The following is a 21612-nucleotide window of genomic DNA, read 5'->3' as shown; positions in this document are numbered from 1 at the left end:
GACATACAAAATACCGGAACCTTCCATCATGAAACTTCCCTCACCTGCCACACTTAGAACTCCTCCAATCAGTTGATCCTGAACACGGGTCGACGGACTTGAAATGCTTAGCCACTGGCTGATACTGATCTGAAGCTGACCTCTCCTCCTTCTGTTGGATCTCTAACTCAATCTCTCTCCTCCTGGAACTTAACAACAACTCAGCCAAGGTCCGGCACTATTGGTTCGATACAAACTCTCGAATTTCCGTTTTGAGCATGCTCAAGTATCGAGACATTTGCACCTGCTCTGAAGCGACATACTTTGAGCAGAAAATAGCTCTTTCCATAAACATCCTGGTGATCTCCGTCACCGACTTCGACGTCTTCTTGAGCGACAGGTAGTCCTGGGCCAGTCGTTCACGCTCCATAAGAGGAACATACTCTGCACGGAACATATCCAGAAAGTGCTCCCAAGTCACTGCGGCTCGCTCTGCCTGCAAAAATACCTAAGTCACAAACTCTCACCAATCCTTCGCACCCCAGCAAAGAATATTAAGCGCAAATTTCACCTTCTGGTTCTTAGGACACAAACACATGAAGAAACACCCCTCCACATCAGAAATCCATCTCAAAACGATAATTGGGTCCCTGTCGCCTCTGAATTCCGGAGGATTCGTATAACTAAACTCTCGGTATTGCATCACCCCGCCCCTCTGAGATCCTACAATGGCGACAACTGTTGTTGTTACGATAGCAGCTACCTGCGGAACGGCGACATAATGTCGGTCAAACTCCTCGATCAACATGGTCTTGACCGAACCAAACAACTCCGGAATCACCTCCCTGGTCGCCTTGGCCACTCCGACAGCAATGATCCCATGGATCTCCTCCTAACTCAGACTTGCTCTCTTAATGCTACCAACACCTGATCTTGAAACTCCAATAGCCGTCATACTGAAAATATACCATGGAAAAAAAATCAGACATCAAAACATAGTGCTTAACACACCAGACCACACTCCTATTAGTTCCTTAGCAACCTCAAGGTTCCACCTGAATCTTATACATATCATGTGCTTTCAGTAGTACGGGCCCATACTACATTCAACACTTATCCGTAGTCGACTCAGAATTCATCCCAATGTCCTAAGTCACTGTACTAGACCACTCCTAGGTGTGCTAGTACCTACTTCCCTTACGAGCTACAACTAACTTCCTAGGTACTCCTCGAAGGATTATCCTCACTCCGCACTACTGGTTGCTTTTGTGCATGATTGTTGTACACAATACGGGGTCAGATAGACTGTCGAATAATCGACTCTGCCCTATGTCCACAACCAAACAAGGAACATGAAGTAAGGCTAACTCGATCATTCGAAGTCTATTTAATCCCGACCATGTACAACTAATCAACATACACGTAGCAATCACACAATCAAGTAACATATAGCAAGCAATTCCCTATATCATAAGGCGTCACTGAAATCAAGAACTTCTATCCAACAGTCCCTATGAGAACCTTATATTATCCACCAGCATGCTTTTCTAACAATTCATATATCAACAAGTTCAAATTCAGCATAAATAACAAGTATCAGTATTTTGGGAACCACTCTCCTGTTCGGGCTCTGGCTGACTGTACTCACCGCATCTTCTTGTAAAACCAAGGTTAAGTCAAGGTTCGCGTTCCCGATCCCAAGCCAACAATCAAACAAGAACACAACAAGAGAACGAGCCCATGTCCCTAACAAAACCCTTTTGTTATAAATTTCCTTTTCAAAAACGTTTAGTGAAAATTCTCGAATCCTAGTTTGAGTTTGGATTCACACAAGTGTTCCTCCAGTTCGCTAGAATCAGAGCTCTGATACCAACTTGTAACATCCTATTTTCATTTTTATTAAGGTAAAACTTCCAAATTATAAAACAATTTTAAGAAAAACCATTTATTACGAATTACATTTATCAAAAATCAGAGTAATATAAATAACGCGAAATCCTCTATGTTGTTGATGCATGTGTACAGTCCCGCCTTTGCCTTTCCACAATCACTGATAGAACCTAAAACATAAACAACTAGGTAAGCATAAAGGTTAGTGATTTTTTCCAAAATACCCCATACAACAAACATGCTAGCATGTATATCGGGTTCATAATCATCGTGTTGGATTACTTGGCCCAATCAGTCGCTGGACTGGAATGCCAATATGCAACGGGTCCAATCAGTCATCAGACTAGAAGACCTAGGGTGTGTTGGCTTGTCCCCTCAACCCAACTGCTCATCTCGAGCCTCCGTGCCTACGGCTTGCATCTGGCCCGCACTAAGTATCTTTGCCTACATCACTCAAAAAGACCGCGTAAACCTCAACCACCACCATATGTCGACATATAAACAAATAATGATCAAGTAGGCACATTATACAGGCAATATCAATCATACAGTTCGATGCCACCTACTAGATCTCTTACATCACACTGCTCCACTACCAGCTAACCTCCATGCAATACGTAACCAGAGGTGAGATACCCACCTGAAAAGATGATCCTACTCTAGAGCCACAACCAAATAAGGAACAAGCAAGAAATCCTAGATCAGGAGTTCTCATGATATCTTACATGACTACGTACAATCCTTAGGACACTACACTAGACAATAACATGCCTACTGGTACTCTAACCAGTATACCACTACTGCTACATACTATCACACTAGGATATATATATATATATATATATATATATATATATATATATATATATATATATATAATAGATCATTACAACATAGCAACATCCTATACATAATGATACGTGACCAAATCAACATGGAATGCGTAACCATATGTAACCAGAAGTGAGATAGCCACCCGGACAGAAGATCCTACTCTAGAGCCACAACCAAAAAAGGAATAAATAGGAAAACCTAGATCAAAAGTCCTCAGTCTATCCTATGTGACTTCATACAGTCCCTAGGGCATCCTCCTATAAATGACAATCAAAGCAGTGTGCCGACATTGGTGCCTTCGACCCACGGGTACAGTGAGGAGAAACTCACCTGAAATGAAGAACCCCGAAATACTGAGACACGCTTCCCTTTCTGCACTGCTTGCTCCTGCGAATCCTCTAATAACTAAAAACAGGTAAGATCTTAATCAACAATCAAAAACCCAAGTTTGATCCAAAGTCAAACTTTATCAAAAAGCCAATGGTCAATAGAATCAACGAAATTCAATGTCCAAGGCAGGCTGAGTACGTCCCGTGTACTCCAACCTACACCCAACGTACGCGATTCAAGCCTAGTATGTTAGGCGTACTCCCAGGTAGGCCCAACGTACGCTAACTGATTCCAACATTCCATTAAGCAGTTTAGCCATTAAGACCTTTTGTCCAGAGCTCAGTTATAGGTCCAAATTAACATCCTAAATCATAAAGTTTCCAACTTTATGATTTTGCATGGCTAGGAAGAGTCCAAATCCAAAACCCTAACTTATCATTAGATTATAAGTTTCATAACACATGCATGAATGGAAGGAAAAGATAAAGATTGCATTTTTGTGACTTAACACCCTCATATACACTTGGAAATGCACCTCACAAGATCTGGAGCAACCCACACTCAAATCAACCAATTTGTGGGACAAAAAGGACATAACTTTAACAACTAAGCTAGATCTATCAATAGAGGCATAAAGGTACAGACTTTATACCTTATGGAGATGAATAAGGGAGGATAACTTCCATATCTAAAGTTGCTTCAAGCTTTCAAGCACTATTACCACCTTCTTCTTCCTTCAAATGTACCAAAAAGCACACTCTTTAGCTTACAAGGCTCAAACTAGGGTTATAGTTTCAAGGGAGGACGTTAGAGATATAGAGGTTGAGAATGGAAGAGGTTTAGAGGAGTTAAGGAGCTTAAATAGGGCTCAAACCCCCAGATTTAGGGTTTGCGTTCTGATCGCGTACGACCTGCGTACCAAATGGTACACCTTGCATACGTTCTTGAAGGTGCGAATTTGAGATGCTGGTACGCACAGCGTACCACCATCCTTCCAAATTCAACACACTTTCAAACTACCACAACTTCTTCATTTCAACTTTGATTTTGGCGTTCTTTATATGCACGAAAAGATATTGAAGAGCCCACAATATTATCTAGATATCTTGTACTAAAAACTTCTTGAACTAAAAGTTGTAATTCATGCAAGAAGACGGTCTATGATTTTTCTCTTTTCTACCCTTCGACCCAAAACACAATTTAAGGGTTTAGACCTCACAACCATCATTATCACCTCCCAAAGGGCCTAACTTTACCCCCTTAAGGCCCAAAGCTTTCACACAATCGACTTTCGGCCCACGACCCTGGATTAAGAAATGACCAGACACAAGATGTTACACAATTTCACTATAAGATTTTAGAATGAATGATAGGCTGGGCCACCTCAAAAAGTGTGAACCAAACAGTAAATTACCAAAATCATTATAGTTTGTTTTCATTTATGTAAATCATAATCGATTTCCTTTCTCAAATAAAACTATTTAAATTTCATTACTTTTTTTTTTCAAATGTGTTTAGACATATAAAGTCTAAGCTCATAAACTCAACAATGATATAACTATATGCTGTTGAAAAATACATTTTAACACAAACATACTACTACAACGGATTCAAACAAGAAACTAATCAATCATAGAACAAAACCATGATCAACAACTTAGTTACAAAAAAGGTTTTCAAAATGTTGTAAAACCCTAACACGAACCTTAATGAGGATGAAGAAGACTCTTTGAGAGGAAAACATTTGGATGATTTTTGAAAATAACATGTACCAACTATGAAACAAGTAGGATGTGTTGTTTGTGTCGAGCACATTCCATAAGCAGTACCACAACTTCAACTGATCTGTAACACCACCCCTCTAATTTCAACTACACCATTCATACCCTTTATTTTTTCAGCAACTCAAAACAGTACTCAATAATCTCAATAAATACCATGCACTATACAATTAAAGTTAGATTGATATAAACCAATTATACGTCCAAAATCAATAGTGAATATGTTGTACAATTTAATACCCCAAATCTTAATTTTGGAATTGGTCTACCAACTTTAGTTTTCCACAAAGATAATTGTGTTGCACACACTCAACCCTTTAGTAACGATAATTGAATCAATATACCTTTTAATAACTTTAACGATATCATCAAATACCTTTTCCCTTAGCAAATGTACATTAATCTCAAGGTACTTTATACATTCATGAAAAACAATATTCAACAACAGTTTAATGGCAAAATTATTATTACCCAATTTTCAACTTTCAACTAATAATTTACATTCAAATCTCTTAGCAACTTAATGAACCAAATTATTACACATGCTACAAAAGCTAAATGACATGTATTTTGATTTATTTGAGGATGAATAATTGTTGTTTTAGTTTTCCAATATATTAAGGAATCTCCAAGAACCAAACAAAACTAGTGGTTGACCTTGAAGTACTTAAACATTTTTCCCAATCAACATCACAATAAACTATACTTCAGTTCAATGATATATTTATAGTAACACCCTTTCCAAAACTATTTTTTAGATATATTAAACCCCTAGTTGTCAATTTAAAGTGAGACCCCTTTAAAGGAGTGCTTGAATCGACTTAAAGTTTAAATCACAATTGAGATGTTTGGTTTGGTAAGTGTTAAATAAATGAGTTTTCCAACCACCTTTTGATATCTAGTAAAGTCTATCAACAAAAAGTATTCAACATCAACACCATTGGTGCTAACATCTGCTAACAATTTAAAATGAGTACTCGGTGATTTATGACCCAAACTGTATTCATATAAAAGTTCAAGTGTATACTTCCTTTTACATGGACAAACACAACTATTTGCATCGATACTTTATATTTCAAAAGAAGTTTTAAAACTCTTAACTTCTTAACTAAAATTTTTGACTTTAAAAGTTCTTTTACTTTATTTACTTCTTCAACTAATCTCCTAGATAGAATAATATCGTACAGACGTACATGTACACCATAAACACATTAAAACATTATTATATATCATAGAAAAAAAATACTTGTCGAAACTGCTTCTTTTAAGGAACAACATAACCAAAGATTGTGTATTCATTGATAAAGAAAACCAAACATTATATTTTGAAGAAGAATAGTTTTTACCAACAAAAAAACATATAACTACGAAGTTATTTCAAATCAATTTTTTAATCAGAGTGTTAGAAATTTATATTTGCTTCCATCCTATAATCGATGTGTGATGATTAAAGCATTATGTAGATTTCGAAGTATTGGTTATTGTTTGTTCTTTTATATTTTGTCTTCAACTTCATGTTTATTTGTGTTTTTTGTAGATAGTGTTGAATATTATATAAAATAAACATGCAAGAAAAACCGTCAAATAATATTGAGAATTATATATCGATTAGTTGCGAATAATAAATCCAATTATTATTAACAGTTACCAAGTTTCGTCCAGAAACCAAATTGATCATCCGCGGTCATATCTGATTATAAGAAAGAGGTGGAAGAAGATTATCAAACAAATTAAAAGACGACACAATAAAGTAAAACCAACCTCATAGTTGTACAAGACGGCACAATAAAGTAAAACCAACCTCATAGTTGTAGATCTTCGACTAATAAAACAAGTGCACAGAAGAAGCTTTTATCCTTAAAGGTTTTTAAATCGCATGTGGACTTGACCTATCTTTTGATTCACTTAAAGCCTTTGAAGGTCTATCAGGAGAAAAACATTATATAATCCATTAAATATTTATTCTCCTACCAACGTGGGATAATGGAAAACTAGCATTTCCCATTATAATTTCCATTATATACTATTATCAATTTGTATCAACTAAAATTGTTGGTATCAATTATACTTCGTACAGTAGAACTAACTATAGTTGGACTATAATTGGTACGATAAATATTTTAGAAAAAAACCATGGTGCCTACCATGATCACCTTAACCCTCGATGGACATTGGAACGGTTTGATATAGATCGTTCTGATAAATATGGTTTACTCTTTTTTTAGTATAGATGATGTCTATAAACACAATAGAAAACTTTATACATTTTTCCATTGATAAAAAATATATTTAGATGTGCCCTGTATAAAACATAGGTGATGATTAATGTATAAAGGAATACTCTATTTAAGTATTAATAAAAACAGGTGTTGAAAGATAAATAAAATAATGAAATGGCAAGTCAGCATACGATAACTACACAAAATTTGTGGATTTTATTTCAAGGATCGTCACAATTTTAAAGCCGCACAAAGTTGGGTTTGGGCGTTTGGCTTCACGTGGCATTGGGTTTCATTGACACCCAAACAAAACTCCAAACCAAACCCACTTCTCAAAGTCCCAAATGGCAACAAGAAACCTTCTTGTACCTTCGGCACTCTCTCGTACAACTAATTCAATAAATTCCTGTTACGCCACCAACTCCCCTAATCCTTCCAATTCTATGTTCAGTAGGCTGCTGTTTTCTTCTTCAAAATTATCCCATTTTCGCCCTAATTCGCCACTCAAGTTTCGTCCTATTTTTCTCTTATCATCTGCTCTTAATCCACCAATCAGAGTCTTTGCCATGGCTGGAAAAGATCAGACCTTTACAACCTCAACTTCTCATCAAAACAAGCACACCAATCGTCTTGCTTCAGAACACAGTCCTTATCTTCTTCAACATGCTCATAACCCTGTATGCCTATTTTGGCTTATTTAATTTCTGCTGGTTTCCATTAATGGGTTGTTTGGATATTGTATTCGTTTGCCCATCATCTTACTTGGACCTAGTTTGAATTCAAGAAAGTTTACGTATTCAGAAAGTTTCTCTTTGTTGACTGCAGTTTACATTCTTGGGCACTTTTGATCAGTGTGCCATGATTTATTGGGATTTTGTTGGAGTCCAAGAACTGTTTACATATTTGGGCATAAAATGCTTAAATGAATGCTATTTGATTGATGGGTACGTGTGATATTGGGTTATTGTTACATGATTTGATGAAATCATATTCCAACAATCTCGCCATGCCTGAAAAATATAAGACCCCCTTTACAACCGTAACATCATGTCAGCAGTCTCATCATAACACTATTTTTAATCCATACTGTCTTCTTTTGCCCCGATATATTAGTGAAAGATCAGTTCAAGAAAGTTCACGTATTTTGAATTTTGTTCCCTATTTGTGCCATGATTCACCGGATTCGAGAAATTTTTACATATTTGGGTGTAAAATAGCTGCAGCTTTTTATAGGTTCTTGGAATATTGTGTTATTGCTCTATGATCTTATCAGGATCTTGTTTGAATTCAAGAAATCTTCAATATTTTGTTGTGAAAAAGTTTTGTTTTTTACATCTCTGTAACAGTAGTGTTCATCACGAGTTACTTTCAATATTGCATTTTGTGTTATATTATTTCTGGGATTCGTCAAAATTTAAGAAACTCAAAGTATAGGGTTTCAAAATGATTTCATTTTTATTTTAAAAGGTTAATTGGTATCCATGGGGTGAGGAGGCCTTTGAACAAGCTCGACAAAGGGATGTGCCAATTTTCTTATCAAGTATGTTTTATTTTGTTTAGTATCCTTTTTCCCATATTTAATATTTAGGTAATTATTGAAACTAACATATGATGGTTTTGATAAATTTGGCCATGTATTGTTATTTCTTGGAAGTTGGATACAGTACCTGCCACTGGTGAGTCTTTTGCCCTCCAATAATCTGTTAAATTGTTGTAACCTTTTGATTATAAGATTCAATGCAAAAGATATTAGAATAGTTTTGGAGATTAAAAGAAAAAATATGTACATGGAAATTGAATTCAAACAGTAAGTTTGAATAGATTGCGAAGAAAGTGCCTATTCTAATCTTAAAATGAAAATAAGATCGTGTTTATTTATTACTAATTATAAAAAGAATGTATTTCTTTGTATTTTTAGAAAGTTACAGGGAATAAGATGGGTGATAATTTATGTGATGATTTGTTCAGGTGTCATGTAATGGAGGTAGAATCTTTCGAAGATGATGGGGTTGCTAAATTACTTAACGACGGGTTTATTAGTATCAAAGTGAGTTAATTTATGGTTCTTGATTTATATGCCATTTTTTTTTCTAAGACTTTTACATTAATGTTAGCCCTAAATCAGTAAGTCACAAGTACATATGAGGGCATAACCTTGAAAAGATCATATTCAAATTAAACCATGGACATGGTGTGGACTATAGTTTTTAGACTCGACTCTTATTTTCGATTGGAATTCTGAATTTTACTTTTGCTTCCAAATAGGTGGATCGTGAAGAACGCCCGGATGTAGATAAGGTAAAGGAGTTTCCTATGAATTTATTATGGAAGTGCAAACAGTATCAGGAAAATGCCAAAAAGAATTATCCATAACATTCAAAGTTTATTAAGAAAGAAACATCCCCTTACTTTTGTTGAGACTTGATACTTTTCAGGTGTACATGACCTATGTCCAAGCTCTATATGGTAGTGGAGGGTGGCCATTAAGTGTCTTTCTTTCTCCTGATTTGAAGCCTTTGATGGGTGGAACTTACTTCCCTCCTGATGACAAATATGGAAGGCCAGGTTTCAAAACCATACTCAGGTTTGTACCATGTTTTAGCTGTCTATTCAATCTTTCTAGAAGAAGCTAGGTGGTTTTGACTTTTTTGGTCAAAGGGACTACGCTTGAACTCGAAATCATGCTACCATTTTCTCAAATAATGTTTAAACATCATTTATCCTAAAAAAAGAAAAGCAACAAGGGCTGTTTCTTTCTTTTAAGTTCTGTACGGATAAAGTGGTTGAACAAGTAATGATGTATGTATAGATAAAGTGTCGCATACATAAAGTCTGTTTCTTTTCTAGACTGAATAATCAATGTGGATGAGACTAAATGACCATTCTACCCTTGCATTCCAACCAATTTGTTTTAATTAATTTTAACATGAGAAGAGTTGGGAGGATAAAAGGACAAATAGGTAAAGGGTAGATGTCTTAATGCATCAAGGCATTAAGTGCATAACCCATTTAGCCCACTAAGTCAAGTCACAAAGAAACAATCCCTTTATAGCGTGTTTATTGGTGTTGCAGGAAAGTGGAAGAGGCTTGGGAGAGTAAAAGAGAAGTGCTTGTTAAAAGTGGTACATTTGCTATCGAACAATTGTCAGAAGCATTATCTGCTACTGCATTGTCTGACAAATTGTCTGAAGGACTTGCCCAGAGTGCATTACGCGATTGCACAAAATCTGTAAACAACTAATCCTGCTTTCTTTTTTCATTGGGTTTTATGTGTTTTAATTTTCTTTTTGTTTTTATGTATGTAAATTGTAATAGCTTGCTGAAAGTTATGATCCAAAATATGGTGGATTTGGTTCTGCCCCCAAGTTTCCCCGGCCATCCGAGCCTCAAGCAATGATATATGAGTCAAAGAAATTGTGGGATTTAGGAAAAACAAGTGAAGCTGAACAACATCTGAAAATGGTGTCATTTAGCTTGCAATGCATGGCAAGAGGTGGTGTCCATGATCATGTTGGTGGTGGCTTTCATCGTTACAGTGTAGATGAATGCTGGCATGGTTAGTATAAATGCAAGAAATAACAATGTACTTTCATTTGTAAATTTTCTTATTAAGACCTTATACTTTGAAAATTTTATCCTATTAATAGCAATGAAAATAGCTTTCTATCTAAACTTATAACTGGGTAGATTTTTCAAAGTAAATGCTGTAATAGGAAGATATGAATGAAAGTATGCTGTTGTTTCTTGCATTTAACACTTGGGTTTATGATAAATTGTTGGCAGTTCCACATTTTGAGAAGATGTTGTATGATCAAGGTCAACTTGCCAATGTGTATCTTGATGTTTTCTCTATCACGAAAGATGTGTTCTACTCTTGTGTTGCACGTGATATTCTTGATTATTTGAGGAGAGACATGATTGGACCCAATGGTGAAATCTTTTCTGCTGAGGATGCTGATAGTGCTGAATCTGAAAACTCTACTAAGAAAAAAGAAGGCGCTTTTTACGTGTGGAGTAACAATGAGGTATGTAGCTACATGTTTATTGATATGTTTACATAAGGGTTAAATGTGCATTTATGCAACACAGTGGTTTTTCATACAAAATATTTAGCAACGTTCCATTTTGGCTTTCATCTTGAGTTGACACCCTTGCATAGTACGTACTATAGGGCTAAATGCAAGAAGTAACAACATATTTTCAGTTTTTTGTGTATTATAACATCTTATTTTCAGTTGTTTCTATTATAGCATTGTAAAACTAATTATTTTCTTATTATTGGCTATTGCATTGTACTTTGAAAATCTACGCAGTTATAGCATTGTGTTTTCAATTTCCTTTCTTATTAGGACAATTGTACTTTAAAAGATCTGCCAAAGTATAAAAATTACTTTGTATTTTTGGACAACGTTGCTATAATTGGAAAAAAAAATTCAAAGTAGAATCCTGTAATAGGAAAAATTGGAAGTAGGATGCAAAAATAAACAAATCAATGGGATCATGTTGCTATTTCTTGCATTTAACTCTGTATTTGATGGTTGTTAAGGTTGATGACATAGTTGGCGAGCATGCGAGTCTTTTTAAGGAGCATTACTACATCAAGAAATCAGGAAACTGTGATCTTTCTTCAAGGAGTGATCCAGACAAGGAATTCAAAGGGAAAAATGTACTCATTGAAAGAAACAATGCAGACACAATCGCATCAAAATATGGTATTCCACTGGAGAATTATCACCAAATTCTCGGTGCAAGTCGTAAAAAACTTTTTGATGCAAGATCAAAACGCCCTCGACCCCATCTTGATGACAAGGTCAGTTTCTTTTATATATTTATTGCAAGGGTATTCTTGTCATTTGCGCTTAACAGACCAAATCCACAGGTCATTGTATCTTGGAATGGGCTTGTAGTTTCATCGTTTGCTAGAGCATCCAAGATCCTCAAGAACGAACCTGATGTAACAAAATTCAACTTTCCTGTTGCTGGAACTGATGTAAGATTGAATCTTGAAATAAAGATGAAAAAGTTTACTCATTTTCATGTTTTAAATTAATTATTTTTGTAAATTCAGCCACAGGAGTACATGGAGGTTGCAAAAAGATCTTTGGAGTTCATAAAGGAAAATCTTTACAACCCCCAATCTAGAAGGCTGCAACACAGTTTCAGGAAAGGACCTTCAAAAGCTCCAGGATTCTTGGATGATTATGCATTTTTGATTTCAGGGTTGTTAGATGTGTATGAGTATGGTGGTGAGATTTCATGGTTATCCTGGGCAGTTGAACTTCAAGAAACACAAGTATTCCATCTCGTGAACTCCATTATTACATATTTCTCTACTTTACGAACCAAATTTTAACTTCTTTTCTTTTTCTGGTTTTTAGGATGAGGTGTTCCTTGACAAAACTGGAGGTGGTTATTTTAACACCACAGGAGAAGATGATTCGGTTCTTCTCCGTGTGAAGGAAGACCATGATGGGGCAGAACCTTCCGGAAACTCTGTTTCAGCAATAAATCTCGTGAGGCTCGCGTCCATGTTCACTGGGGAAAGATCCGATCGTTATAAGCAAAATGCTGAACATCTTTTGGTTTGATTTTCTTACTTTGACTCGAATTCATGTAAAAATTACATTTTTTTTTTTAATATTTGGTTGTGAATGTGAATTGCAGGCGGTTTTTGAGAAGAGATTGAAGGAAGCCCCGGTGGCTGTTCCATTAATGTGTTGTGCTGCTGATATGCTTGTGGTTCCTTCAAAGAAACAAGTTGTCTTGGTGGGGAAGAAAGCATCTCCTCAGATGGAACACATGCTTGTCTCAGCTCATGCATCTTATGATCCTAACAAAACCGTAAGTCAAAGTCTTTTGACTTTTAACTTTTAGGCCCTGTATGACAAGACATGACAGAACAGGTTGTACTGTGTTGGGTTGCATAGGCATTGCAAAAGATGTGACTATTTAATTGCTTCTTTTTTTTGTTATACTAGGTGATACATATAGATCCGAGTGATGAAGAAGAGATGGGATTTTGGGAGGAGAAGAACCCGAATATTTCTGCAATGGCAAAGAGCAATGCTGTAGCAGAAAATGTGGTGGCTCTTGTTTGTCGGGATTTTGCATGTAAAGCTCCTGTTATGGATCCCAAATCACTTGGAGCTTTACTTTTGTCAGGGAAAGCTTAGGTGTGTAATCACTAATCAGTAATGTTTGTGTATTTATAGAGGTCAATAAAAGGTTTGTGTATAATGCTACTACAGTGTTGATAAGATATGTGTTATGTTATTATGGCTTAGTAGGAACCAACAGTGATAGATTTTATTGATATCTTAAATACTTGATCGCCAATTTCTGTGTTTTCTGTATAATCAAATGTTTATGTTTTTATATTTGATCGCCAAAGGTTTTGAATATAGTTTTGTATGTTTTGAGCATTAAACGAATAAAATCGGAGTTCAAAATAAACATAACATAATAATTCTAAAAAATTTCAAATTTCAGATAACTTACTAATTCAAAGACTTTCAAAATTAAAATGATTCACAAACCATTAGAATACTTTATCTAATTTAAAATTAAAGTTTCAAAGATCATATATATTCATAAACACAACCTACTTATTCAAAGACTTTTAAGATTCAAACTATTCATAAAGCTTACATAATCGAACAAGATCATATAAACAATTCACAGAATTTATAGATTAAACAAAATCAAGTGAACAATTAATTTTAAAAAAGCACATAACCTTTTTACAGCATAACAATCTAATTAGTAAATTAGAATCATATATTACAAAAATATATAAAACTATTATGCATAGGGGTGTGCAATAAACCGCATAAACCGCCCGCACCGCACCAAACCGCACCGCATAACGCGGTTTAAAACACTCGCGGTGCGGTTTGTGGTTTGTATTTTTGTTAAACCGCATTATGCGGTGCGGTTTGCGGTTTACGATTACAAAATTGCGGTTTAAACCGCACCGCATTGATAAAATCAATTAATGATTATATATATATATATATATATATATATATATATATATATATATATATATATATATATATATATATATATATTCGAAAATAATTTGACAGGTCCTAAATTAGTGACACTATCTTAAGATTTTGAAATGTAATATTAATTAATCCAAAATTTAATGCAAAATTTAATGGAATGACCATATTTTTTGTCTCAAATTCATTTTCAACTAACATTCAGTGACCATTATTTTATGGTCACTATGTTTTCTTAACTTATATAAATTCATAAGTAGTTAATGACCACAATTTTATGAACACCAAATTTCTTAATGACCACTTAGTGAGCCGTTAGTGACGACAATGATAGTATTGCCATTAAATTTAAAGTAAATAATTACTCAAACCGCATAAACCGCTCGCACCAAACCGCACCGCATAATGCGGTTTTGAATGTTCGCGGTGCGGTTTCTAAATAACTCAAACCGCATGTGCGGTGCGGTTTGCGGTTTTGGCTTTAAACCGCACCACACCGCACCGTGCACGTATGCATTCGAAATTTAGTTGTTGCATTTTTGGAATGGAGTTGAAGACGAAAAAAGAGGGCCTCTTTTTATAAGCCCAATTTCCACTAATATACGCTCGTCCATGGCAAAGCGTTGGGGGCCTCTCCCCCCATATCCAGCTAAATGCGCCCCCTGACTGTTGATGACGTTGAAATTATTCAGTTATGGCGTCAACGTCCTCCTTATGGATTTTCTTGACTTGCGCAATAACCCTTGTTTATAGATGATTTTCTGTGTTTGTTTCCTCACTACAGTTCAATTGGTGTTCTGTAGTTGCTAGGTTCTCACAGAGCTTAAATGGTGGGGAGAAGGAAGCCTCTCGTGCTTTCTTCTACAAAATCACTTCTCAATTCCGTGTTCAATTCATCCCATAAAGAAAAAATAAATGGAATTGACGGTGCTTCGGTTAACAAATACTCCCTCGGCGACGGCGATGGCGATGCACCGACTATGTTGCAGTTGCGTGCGGGTATTCTTAGATTGTCTGAGGACAAATTAGGCAAGAAGGTGGCTTCTCTCGACGATGCTGCCTTGATTGGGCTTTCTACATCGCTTCTCAAAAGGCTACTGATTACCTCGGGTTCACTGGTAATTTAATCATTCTCTTATTCATTCTTCTGAACCTTTGAAAGTGTGAAACAAGATCGAAGAAAAAGATGATGATTTCATGATTTTAAATCTCCAATGGTTTCATAAGGATCATTATTGGCTGTTTTTCAGCAGATGCACCATGATCTTTAAGAGATAAGTTTGTGTTTTGTTATAAGTCTAGCAGTTAGAGATATCAGAGCCATAAATTGAGTTAGAATTCAGCTTTAGTTGCCTGCATACCAATTAGTTTGTACAAGGTTCAAAGTCCTTCATCAGATGTTTAGGTTTTGAACTTGTTCTTTTAGTGCAACTTTTAATTATAATTTCTTAAGAAATTTTTTGTAGTCATGATTCTCCTATTCACTTTTTTGTTCTGTGTTTTAAATTTAGGTAATTGTTAAAAATGTGGATTCCCAGATACAAAGAATCAGTCAAGTTGTGGCTCTTGATCCTCCCAGTGTTCATGATATCACATCTCACAACGAATCACTCTCATATGCAATGCTTGCATTTCCTTCATGTAGTTTCCCTACAATTAATCATGTACCATTAGCTACAGAAGTTGCCTATGTCTCTCCTCTTTTAGCGTTTAATCTTGGTTTGCATACCTCATGCTTGAGACTGCTTCTTCACCATGGAGAAACAAAATTGGCTTCTTTATTTGAAACTAAACAAGAAAATGAACCGAATGAGGACTTCTCTGTTAACCTAGATATCGAGCCTTTGACAAAATCACCAAGATATGCCTCACATTTGAGGGTATCTTTTGTAAAGATACCAGAATGTGGTACCATTGGTTCTCTTGTAGGAACTTCATCCATTGAAACTGAAAATCGTCAGGAAAAGATCGATCTGGCCTTAAACGAGTACTTTTCCATTGATAGATGTCTTGCCAGAGGTGATGTTTTCAGTATCTGCATCAATTGGAACTGCAAATCAGCCATATGCATTCCTTGTAGCCAAAAGAAACAAAATGATACCAATTTATACTTTAAGGTATTCCATTTTTTCTGTGTTTTCCAACATCTTTACACAGTACCACATATCAAATAATCTGGCTCATGTCCTTAGGTGGTTGCAATGGAACCTTCAAATGAACCGATTCTTAGAATCAATCGTGCCCAAACTGCCCTTGTGCTTGCAGCAAGTACTCCATCTGCTCTTCCTCCGGATCTTTTACTTTCTGGTTCAAGAGGTTTTGCACCTTTACATCAAGACACAGTAAAGACCCTGGCCTCTATTATCACACCAACTTTATGCCCATCAGCACTTTCATCAAAATTCAGGGTTGCTGTTCTTTTGTTTGGTTTACCTGGATGTGGGAAGAGGACTGTTGTGAAGAATGTTGCTTCTCAACTTGGGCTGCATGTGGTCGAGTATAGTTGTCATGATTTACTTGCATCTTCAGAGAGGAAGGCTTCTTCCATGTTGGCTCAAGCTTTCAGTGCAGCTCGTAGGTATTTACAACCATTATGATGTGAAATGATCTACTTTCTTGTTATGTGTTTCATAGTAATAATTAATTCCTGATAATATGTGTATGACTGTGTTTGTGTTATTGCAGATATGCACCAACTATTCTTCTGCTGCGCCATTTTGATGCTTTCAGCAATTTGAGCTCTAATGATGGTTCACAAAATGATCAAGTTGGTATGAATTCTGAAGTTGCATCTGTCATCAGGGAATTCACTGAGCCATCTAGACAAGATGATGATTATGAAGATGAAGAAGAAGAAGAAGAAGCAGAGGTTGATGTTTTGAGATGATGATTTCTGCCATAAAAATATGTCAATTATCCATTGGTTGCTCACTGTTTTACTGTCATTATGCAGCATATGAACACGATTAATACCCATCCTGTGCTGCTAGTTGCAGCTGCTGATAACTCTGAAGGGTTGCCACCTACAATTAGGCGTTGTTTCAGCCATGAAATGAAAATGGGAGGTTTGACCGAAGACCAGAGAGTGGAAATGCTATCCCAGTCACTTCACCTTATCCCTGAATTGGTTCCAGATGTAAGTAAGAATAAGAATAAGAATATTTTACTGTATACATATATTTATCTTAAAATCTAATGAATGATGTATGGTCCTTGCAGACTTGTACAGAGGATGTTGTAAAAGATTTGGTTGGACAGACATCCGGTTTCATGCCAAGGGATATTAGGGCTTTAGTTGCTGATGCTAGTTCAAGTTTGATTCCTCTTAGTATTAATGGCAGTAGCTTTGAGAAGTTGGGTGACAGCAAAGAATTCATGGTCAAAGCTTTGGAGCGGTCAAAGAAAAGGAATGCATCGGCTTTGGGGACTCCCAAGGTGTGTAAAATAAAAAAATGGTTGGTGGCATGGCATCTATTCTACAGGGTACTAAGTTTGAGTTGTTTGTGTGTGTGTGTGTGTGTAGGTCCCTAATGTTAAGTGGGAGGATGTTGGTGGGCTGGAAGATGTGAAAAAATCTATACTTGATACAGTTCAGGTACGTAGGAATGGAATCTTGAATTCCAGTTGCTTATTGTAAGCTTTGGCATAAGTTGTGGCTTATTCGTAATGCATTTACAGCTCCCTCTTCTGCATAAAGATTTGTTTTCATCTGGTCTGCGTAAGCGCTCTGGTGTTCTTCTCTACGGTCCTCCTGGTACAGGGAAAGTATGTTAATGTTTTATCATCATTTATTTTGTGAATTATGCCTGTCTATGTCCTATAAATAAATATTAAAAATTTATAATAATAATAATAATAATCTTTTTTTCACAGACGTTGCTGGCCAAAGCTGTTGCAACCGAATGTTCTCTTAATTTCTTAAGTGTCAAAGGGCCCGAATTAATCAACATGTACATTGGAGAGTCAGAGAAAAATGTACGCGACATATTTCAGAAGGTAAATTCTTCTATCCAATAATACGTCTAGTTGGTAAATAGATAAATAAATAAATAAATCATGACTCATGAGAATGGAATGCAGGCTCGAGCAGCCCGTCCATGTGTGATCTTCTTTGATGAACTCGATTCTCTTGCTCCAGCCAGAGGTGCTTCCGGTGATTCTGGTGGAGTTATGGATCGTGTAGTTTCTCAGGTGAATTCTTACTTTCATTATAATTTTATAGGCATGGAACCCTTTTCTCTTGCCATCAACATGGGACTTTCAGTCAAGTTATCTCTTCAACTGTTGATGCTTATTTTGGTTTTGTGTTATCAGATGCTTGCAGAGATCGATGGCCTGAATGATTCATCCCAAGTATGCTGCTAATAGTTCATAGTACCTGTTTTCTTCATCATGATTTATCAAATTTTAATATTTTAGGACTTATTCATAATTGGAGCAAGCAATAGACCAGATCTTATAGATGCAGCACTTTTAAGGCCTGGTCGTTTTGATAAGCTACTTTATGTTGGAGTCAATTCAGACCCATCTTATCGGGAGAGGTTGCTTGCTTGCTTATATTTCTTTTAAACAATCTGAATCTCATAAAGATTTCCACACTGAATCCTAAAATTTTTAGGGTTCTAAAAGCACTGACCAGGAAATTTAAGTTGCATGAAGACGTGTCTCTTTATGAAATAGCAAAGAAATGTCCCCCAAATTTTACTGGTGCAGATATGTATGCCTTGTGTGCAGATGCTTGGTTCCATGCTGCAAGGCGCAAGGTCAGATTTCTTACCTTATTCCCTTATTTATATCCAGACTTTGAACTTTCAACTGCTTTTTTGTACAATAAATAGCTAAGATAAGAAGCGCAAATATGTAAAAGATTCATGTGTAAAAACATTAAGTGAAGTTCTTGTTAAGTCATATTGTCTATATTAACTGAAAAAGAAACAGTCATGTATAGCTGTCTAGATTAAGTGCATAACCCATTAATTAAAAAAAAAAAAAACTGTCTTCTTAATTGTAGGTTTTAGACGCTGATGCAGACACAGCTTCCATGAAGGATGAAGTCGATTCTGTGGTTGTTGAATATGAAGATTTTGTGATGGTATGTTTATCAATGTCAAAAGATTTGGGTTGGGTTGACCCAACATAGCTTTTTTGTTTTTTAATTTCGTAAATAACTAATGTATAATGTGAATACAAAAATCAACATGTTAAGTTAAAAACCAATATTAGATTAGTAATCCGATTCTTCTGAATTTTGCAGGTGTTAGTAGAGCTCTCTCCCTCACTTTCTCTAGCCGAGCTCAGAAAATATGAGTTACTCAGAGATCAATTTCAAGGAACCGGTACCTCTTCAAAATAGAAGTCCAAGTCTATTTTAAAATTATGTATGTATATTATTGCATTAAAGCTTTTTGTAAAGTTTTTTTTTTTTTTTTTTTTTTTTTTTGGAAATGGTGGAATTATATTAAAAACCACTGCCTAAAAAGGCAAAGGCAAAAGGCAAGGCAAAGAGAAAACAAAAAAAAATTACAAAATGTTGAAAGGATAAACACACCAATCAGACCAAATACAATTTATATGTTTTACCCAACTAAACACCATGATGATGATATTATCCGTCAATTTCAAAGAAGAGATACACGTTTTATTGAAATTCTTGTCATTCCGAGCTTGCCAAACACCCCATAAATAACCGTAAATGATGGCAAGGAAAAGCTTTCACTTTTTTAGGTAGTTTCCCCAATGAGCAGCAAAGTTAACCAACCGATCCATCAATGAAGCAAGATTAAAGGAAATATTGCACCACTTAAAGATCTTGTTCAAAGTCTCGGGAGCAAAAGTGCAACCAAGGAAAACGCGCTCCGTTTCATCAATTACAGCTACAACAAGAAGTAATTGAAACTCTAACACCTCTATGAGAAAGTGTCATCACAGAGGGAATGCGATCCAAGCAAGCACTCCACGTGAAACATATGACTTTTAAAGGAACCAATTTGATCCAAACAGTGGAGTTATTCATCGAAATAGTGAGTCTCAAGTCAATTAGACTATGAAGATCACTCACATAAAATTCCCCATCTGAAGAGAGATTCGATCTCCAAATATCACTTCCGTAAGAAACAACTGTAGACTCCAAACAATTTTTTGAAGCGATTAACTCAACAATCTTGAATTGAATACTCGGAGCTCTTTTCCAAGCCCAATTAATCGAGTCAATACCCAATATCTCCGAAACAAGGCAAAAAAATTTCTTGTCCAACACATATAATGAGCGAGATTATTTTTTCCAATCCAATTGTCATGCCAAAAGAGAGTGCCTACATCGGAATTGACATTAATATCAAAAGGAGAGTTAAAATCAATACATGTACTCTTGAATGACCCTCGAAATATTGTACCAAACACCGGGGAATGATTTTTTTTGCCATTGACTTCACCAGTTTCCTGTCAAGGTTATGGATTCCACAAATGACCCGTCTCCATAAGGAATTATGATCGACCTTATATCGCCAAATCCATTTGATAAGGAGTGCCCAGTTTAAGGAGCACAAGAACCAACTCCCAAGCCTCATTTTTCTTTGTCACCTAAAATGGCTTTCCTAGCAACCTAGTTTATCTTGTTTTTCTCATCACTGCCTCCCCCAAAAAACCGTCTTCTAAACTTATCTAAAAGATCAATAATCGAACTTGGGGCTTTAAACAGGGAAAAGAAATACAAAGGAAGACTCCCAAGAACCGACTTCACGAGAGTTAATCTCCCCCCAAAAGAAAGAGTCTTTGCCTTCCAAGAAGAAAGGCGATTGTGAACCCTCTCAATAACAGGCATCCAATTTCTCCTAAGAGCCATGTTAGCTCCAACCGGAACCCCTAAATACTTGAAAGGAAGGGATCCCACATCACAACCGAGAATCTGAGCACAATTCAAAACCTCGTTATCCGAAACGCCAACACCAAAAACATTTGACTTATGAAAGTTAACTTTTAGACCGGAAGTTGCATGAAAACACCTTAAAATACGGGCTAAATTTGCAAAGTTGGAACTTGACCAATTACCCAAAAAAAGGGCATCGTCAGCGTAAAAGAGATGAGACAGCAGAGGACCACCATTTGAAGATTGAATACCATGAAAAAGAGATTTATGACAAGCAGATATTTATGCAACATTGAGACCCTCCATGGAAATAATGAACAAAAAGGCGAGAGGGGATCACCTTGACGGACACCTTTCGTAATAGGAAATTCCTTAATGGCCGAAAAATTTATTAGAACTGAGGCTCTGGCAGATGAGAGACACTCCTTGATCCAAAATCGCCATTTATCACTAAAGCCCATTTAAGACATCACCACATCCAAAAACAACCAATTTATGGAATCGAAAGTCTTATCAACGTCGACCTTCAACAGGAACATTTTGTTTTTGGTCCTCTTAACCCAAGTCACCACCTCACTAATGATCAAGGGACCATCAAGAATATTACGTCCCTCAATGAAAGTCGATTGGACATCATCAATCAAATAACTAATCACCTTCTTTAATCTAGACGCAAGGACCTTCACAATGATTTTATAGACACATCC

The 21612-nt window shown here is 36.1% G+C and overlaps 2 protein-coding genes across 4 annotated transcripts; both read left to right on the top strand.

Moving 5' to 3' along the window:
- The first annotated feature begins 7313 nt into the window (after positions 1–7313).
- On the top strand, positions 7314–13369 carry LOC145129617 (catalytics). 3 transcript variants are annotated; one of them, XM_079064387.1, is made up of 15 exons: positions 7314–7710; positions 8501–8573; positions 8688–8709; positions 9002–9080; positions 9299–9331; positions 9469–9617; positions 10106–10262; positions 10349–10589; positions 10817–11058; positions 11580–11843; positions 11913–12023; positions 12102–12326; positions 12412–12615; positions 12698–12874; positions 13012–13369. In XM_079064387.1, exons 1-15 carry the CDS (start codon positions 7378–7380, stop codon positions 13204–13206), a joined length of 2505 nt encoding a protein of 834 aa, XP_078920513.1. In that variant the 5' UTR covers positions 7314–7377; the 3' UTR covers positions 13207–13369. The 3 variants fall into 3 exon arrangements, with proteins under 3 accessions (XP_078920513.1, XP_078920515.1, XP_078920514.1); XM_079064389.1 differs by lacking the exon at positions 7314–7710 and adding an exon at positions 7737–7977 and having other exon boundaries at positions 8698–8709; XM_079064388.1 differs by lacking the exon at positions 7314–7710 and adding an exon at positions 7737–7977.
- Positions 13370–14676: 1307 nt separating this feature from the next.
- Positions 14677–19452, top strand: PEX6 (peroxin 6). The gene is made up of 15 exons (XM_079067282.1): positions 14677–15158; positions 15552–16157; positions 16233–16618; positions 16726–16909; positions 16994–17176; positions 17260–17475; positions 17564–17635; positions 17719–17805; positions 17914–18036; positions 18121–18231; positions 18355–18393; positions 18460–18581; positions 18659–18803; positions 19052–19132; positions 19295–19452. The coding sequence occupies exons 1-15, from the start codon at positions 14868–14870 to the stop codon at positions 19391–19393; spliced, it is 2745 nt and encodes a 914-aa protein (XP_078923408.1). The 5' UTR covers positions 14677–14867; the 3' UTR covers positions 19394–19452.
- Positions 19453–21612: the final 2160 nt, after the last annotated feature.

Source organism: Lactuca virosa, chromosome 8 (genome assembly GCF_052849685.1).
Source record: "Lactuca virosa cultivar CGN04683 chromosome 8, Lactuca_virosa_CGN04683_v6, whole genome shotgun sequence".
In the NCBI taxonomy this organism is placed as follows: Eukaryota; Viridiplantae; Streptophyta; class Magnoliopsida; order Asterales; family Asteraceae; genus Lactuca; species Lactuca virosa.
Note: the sequence above shows the minus strand (reverse complement) of the source record. Positions and strands in the feature narration are given on the sequence as shown.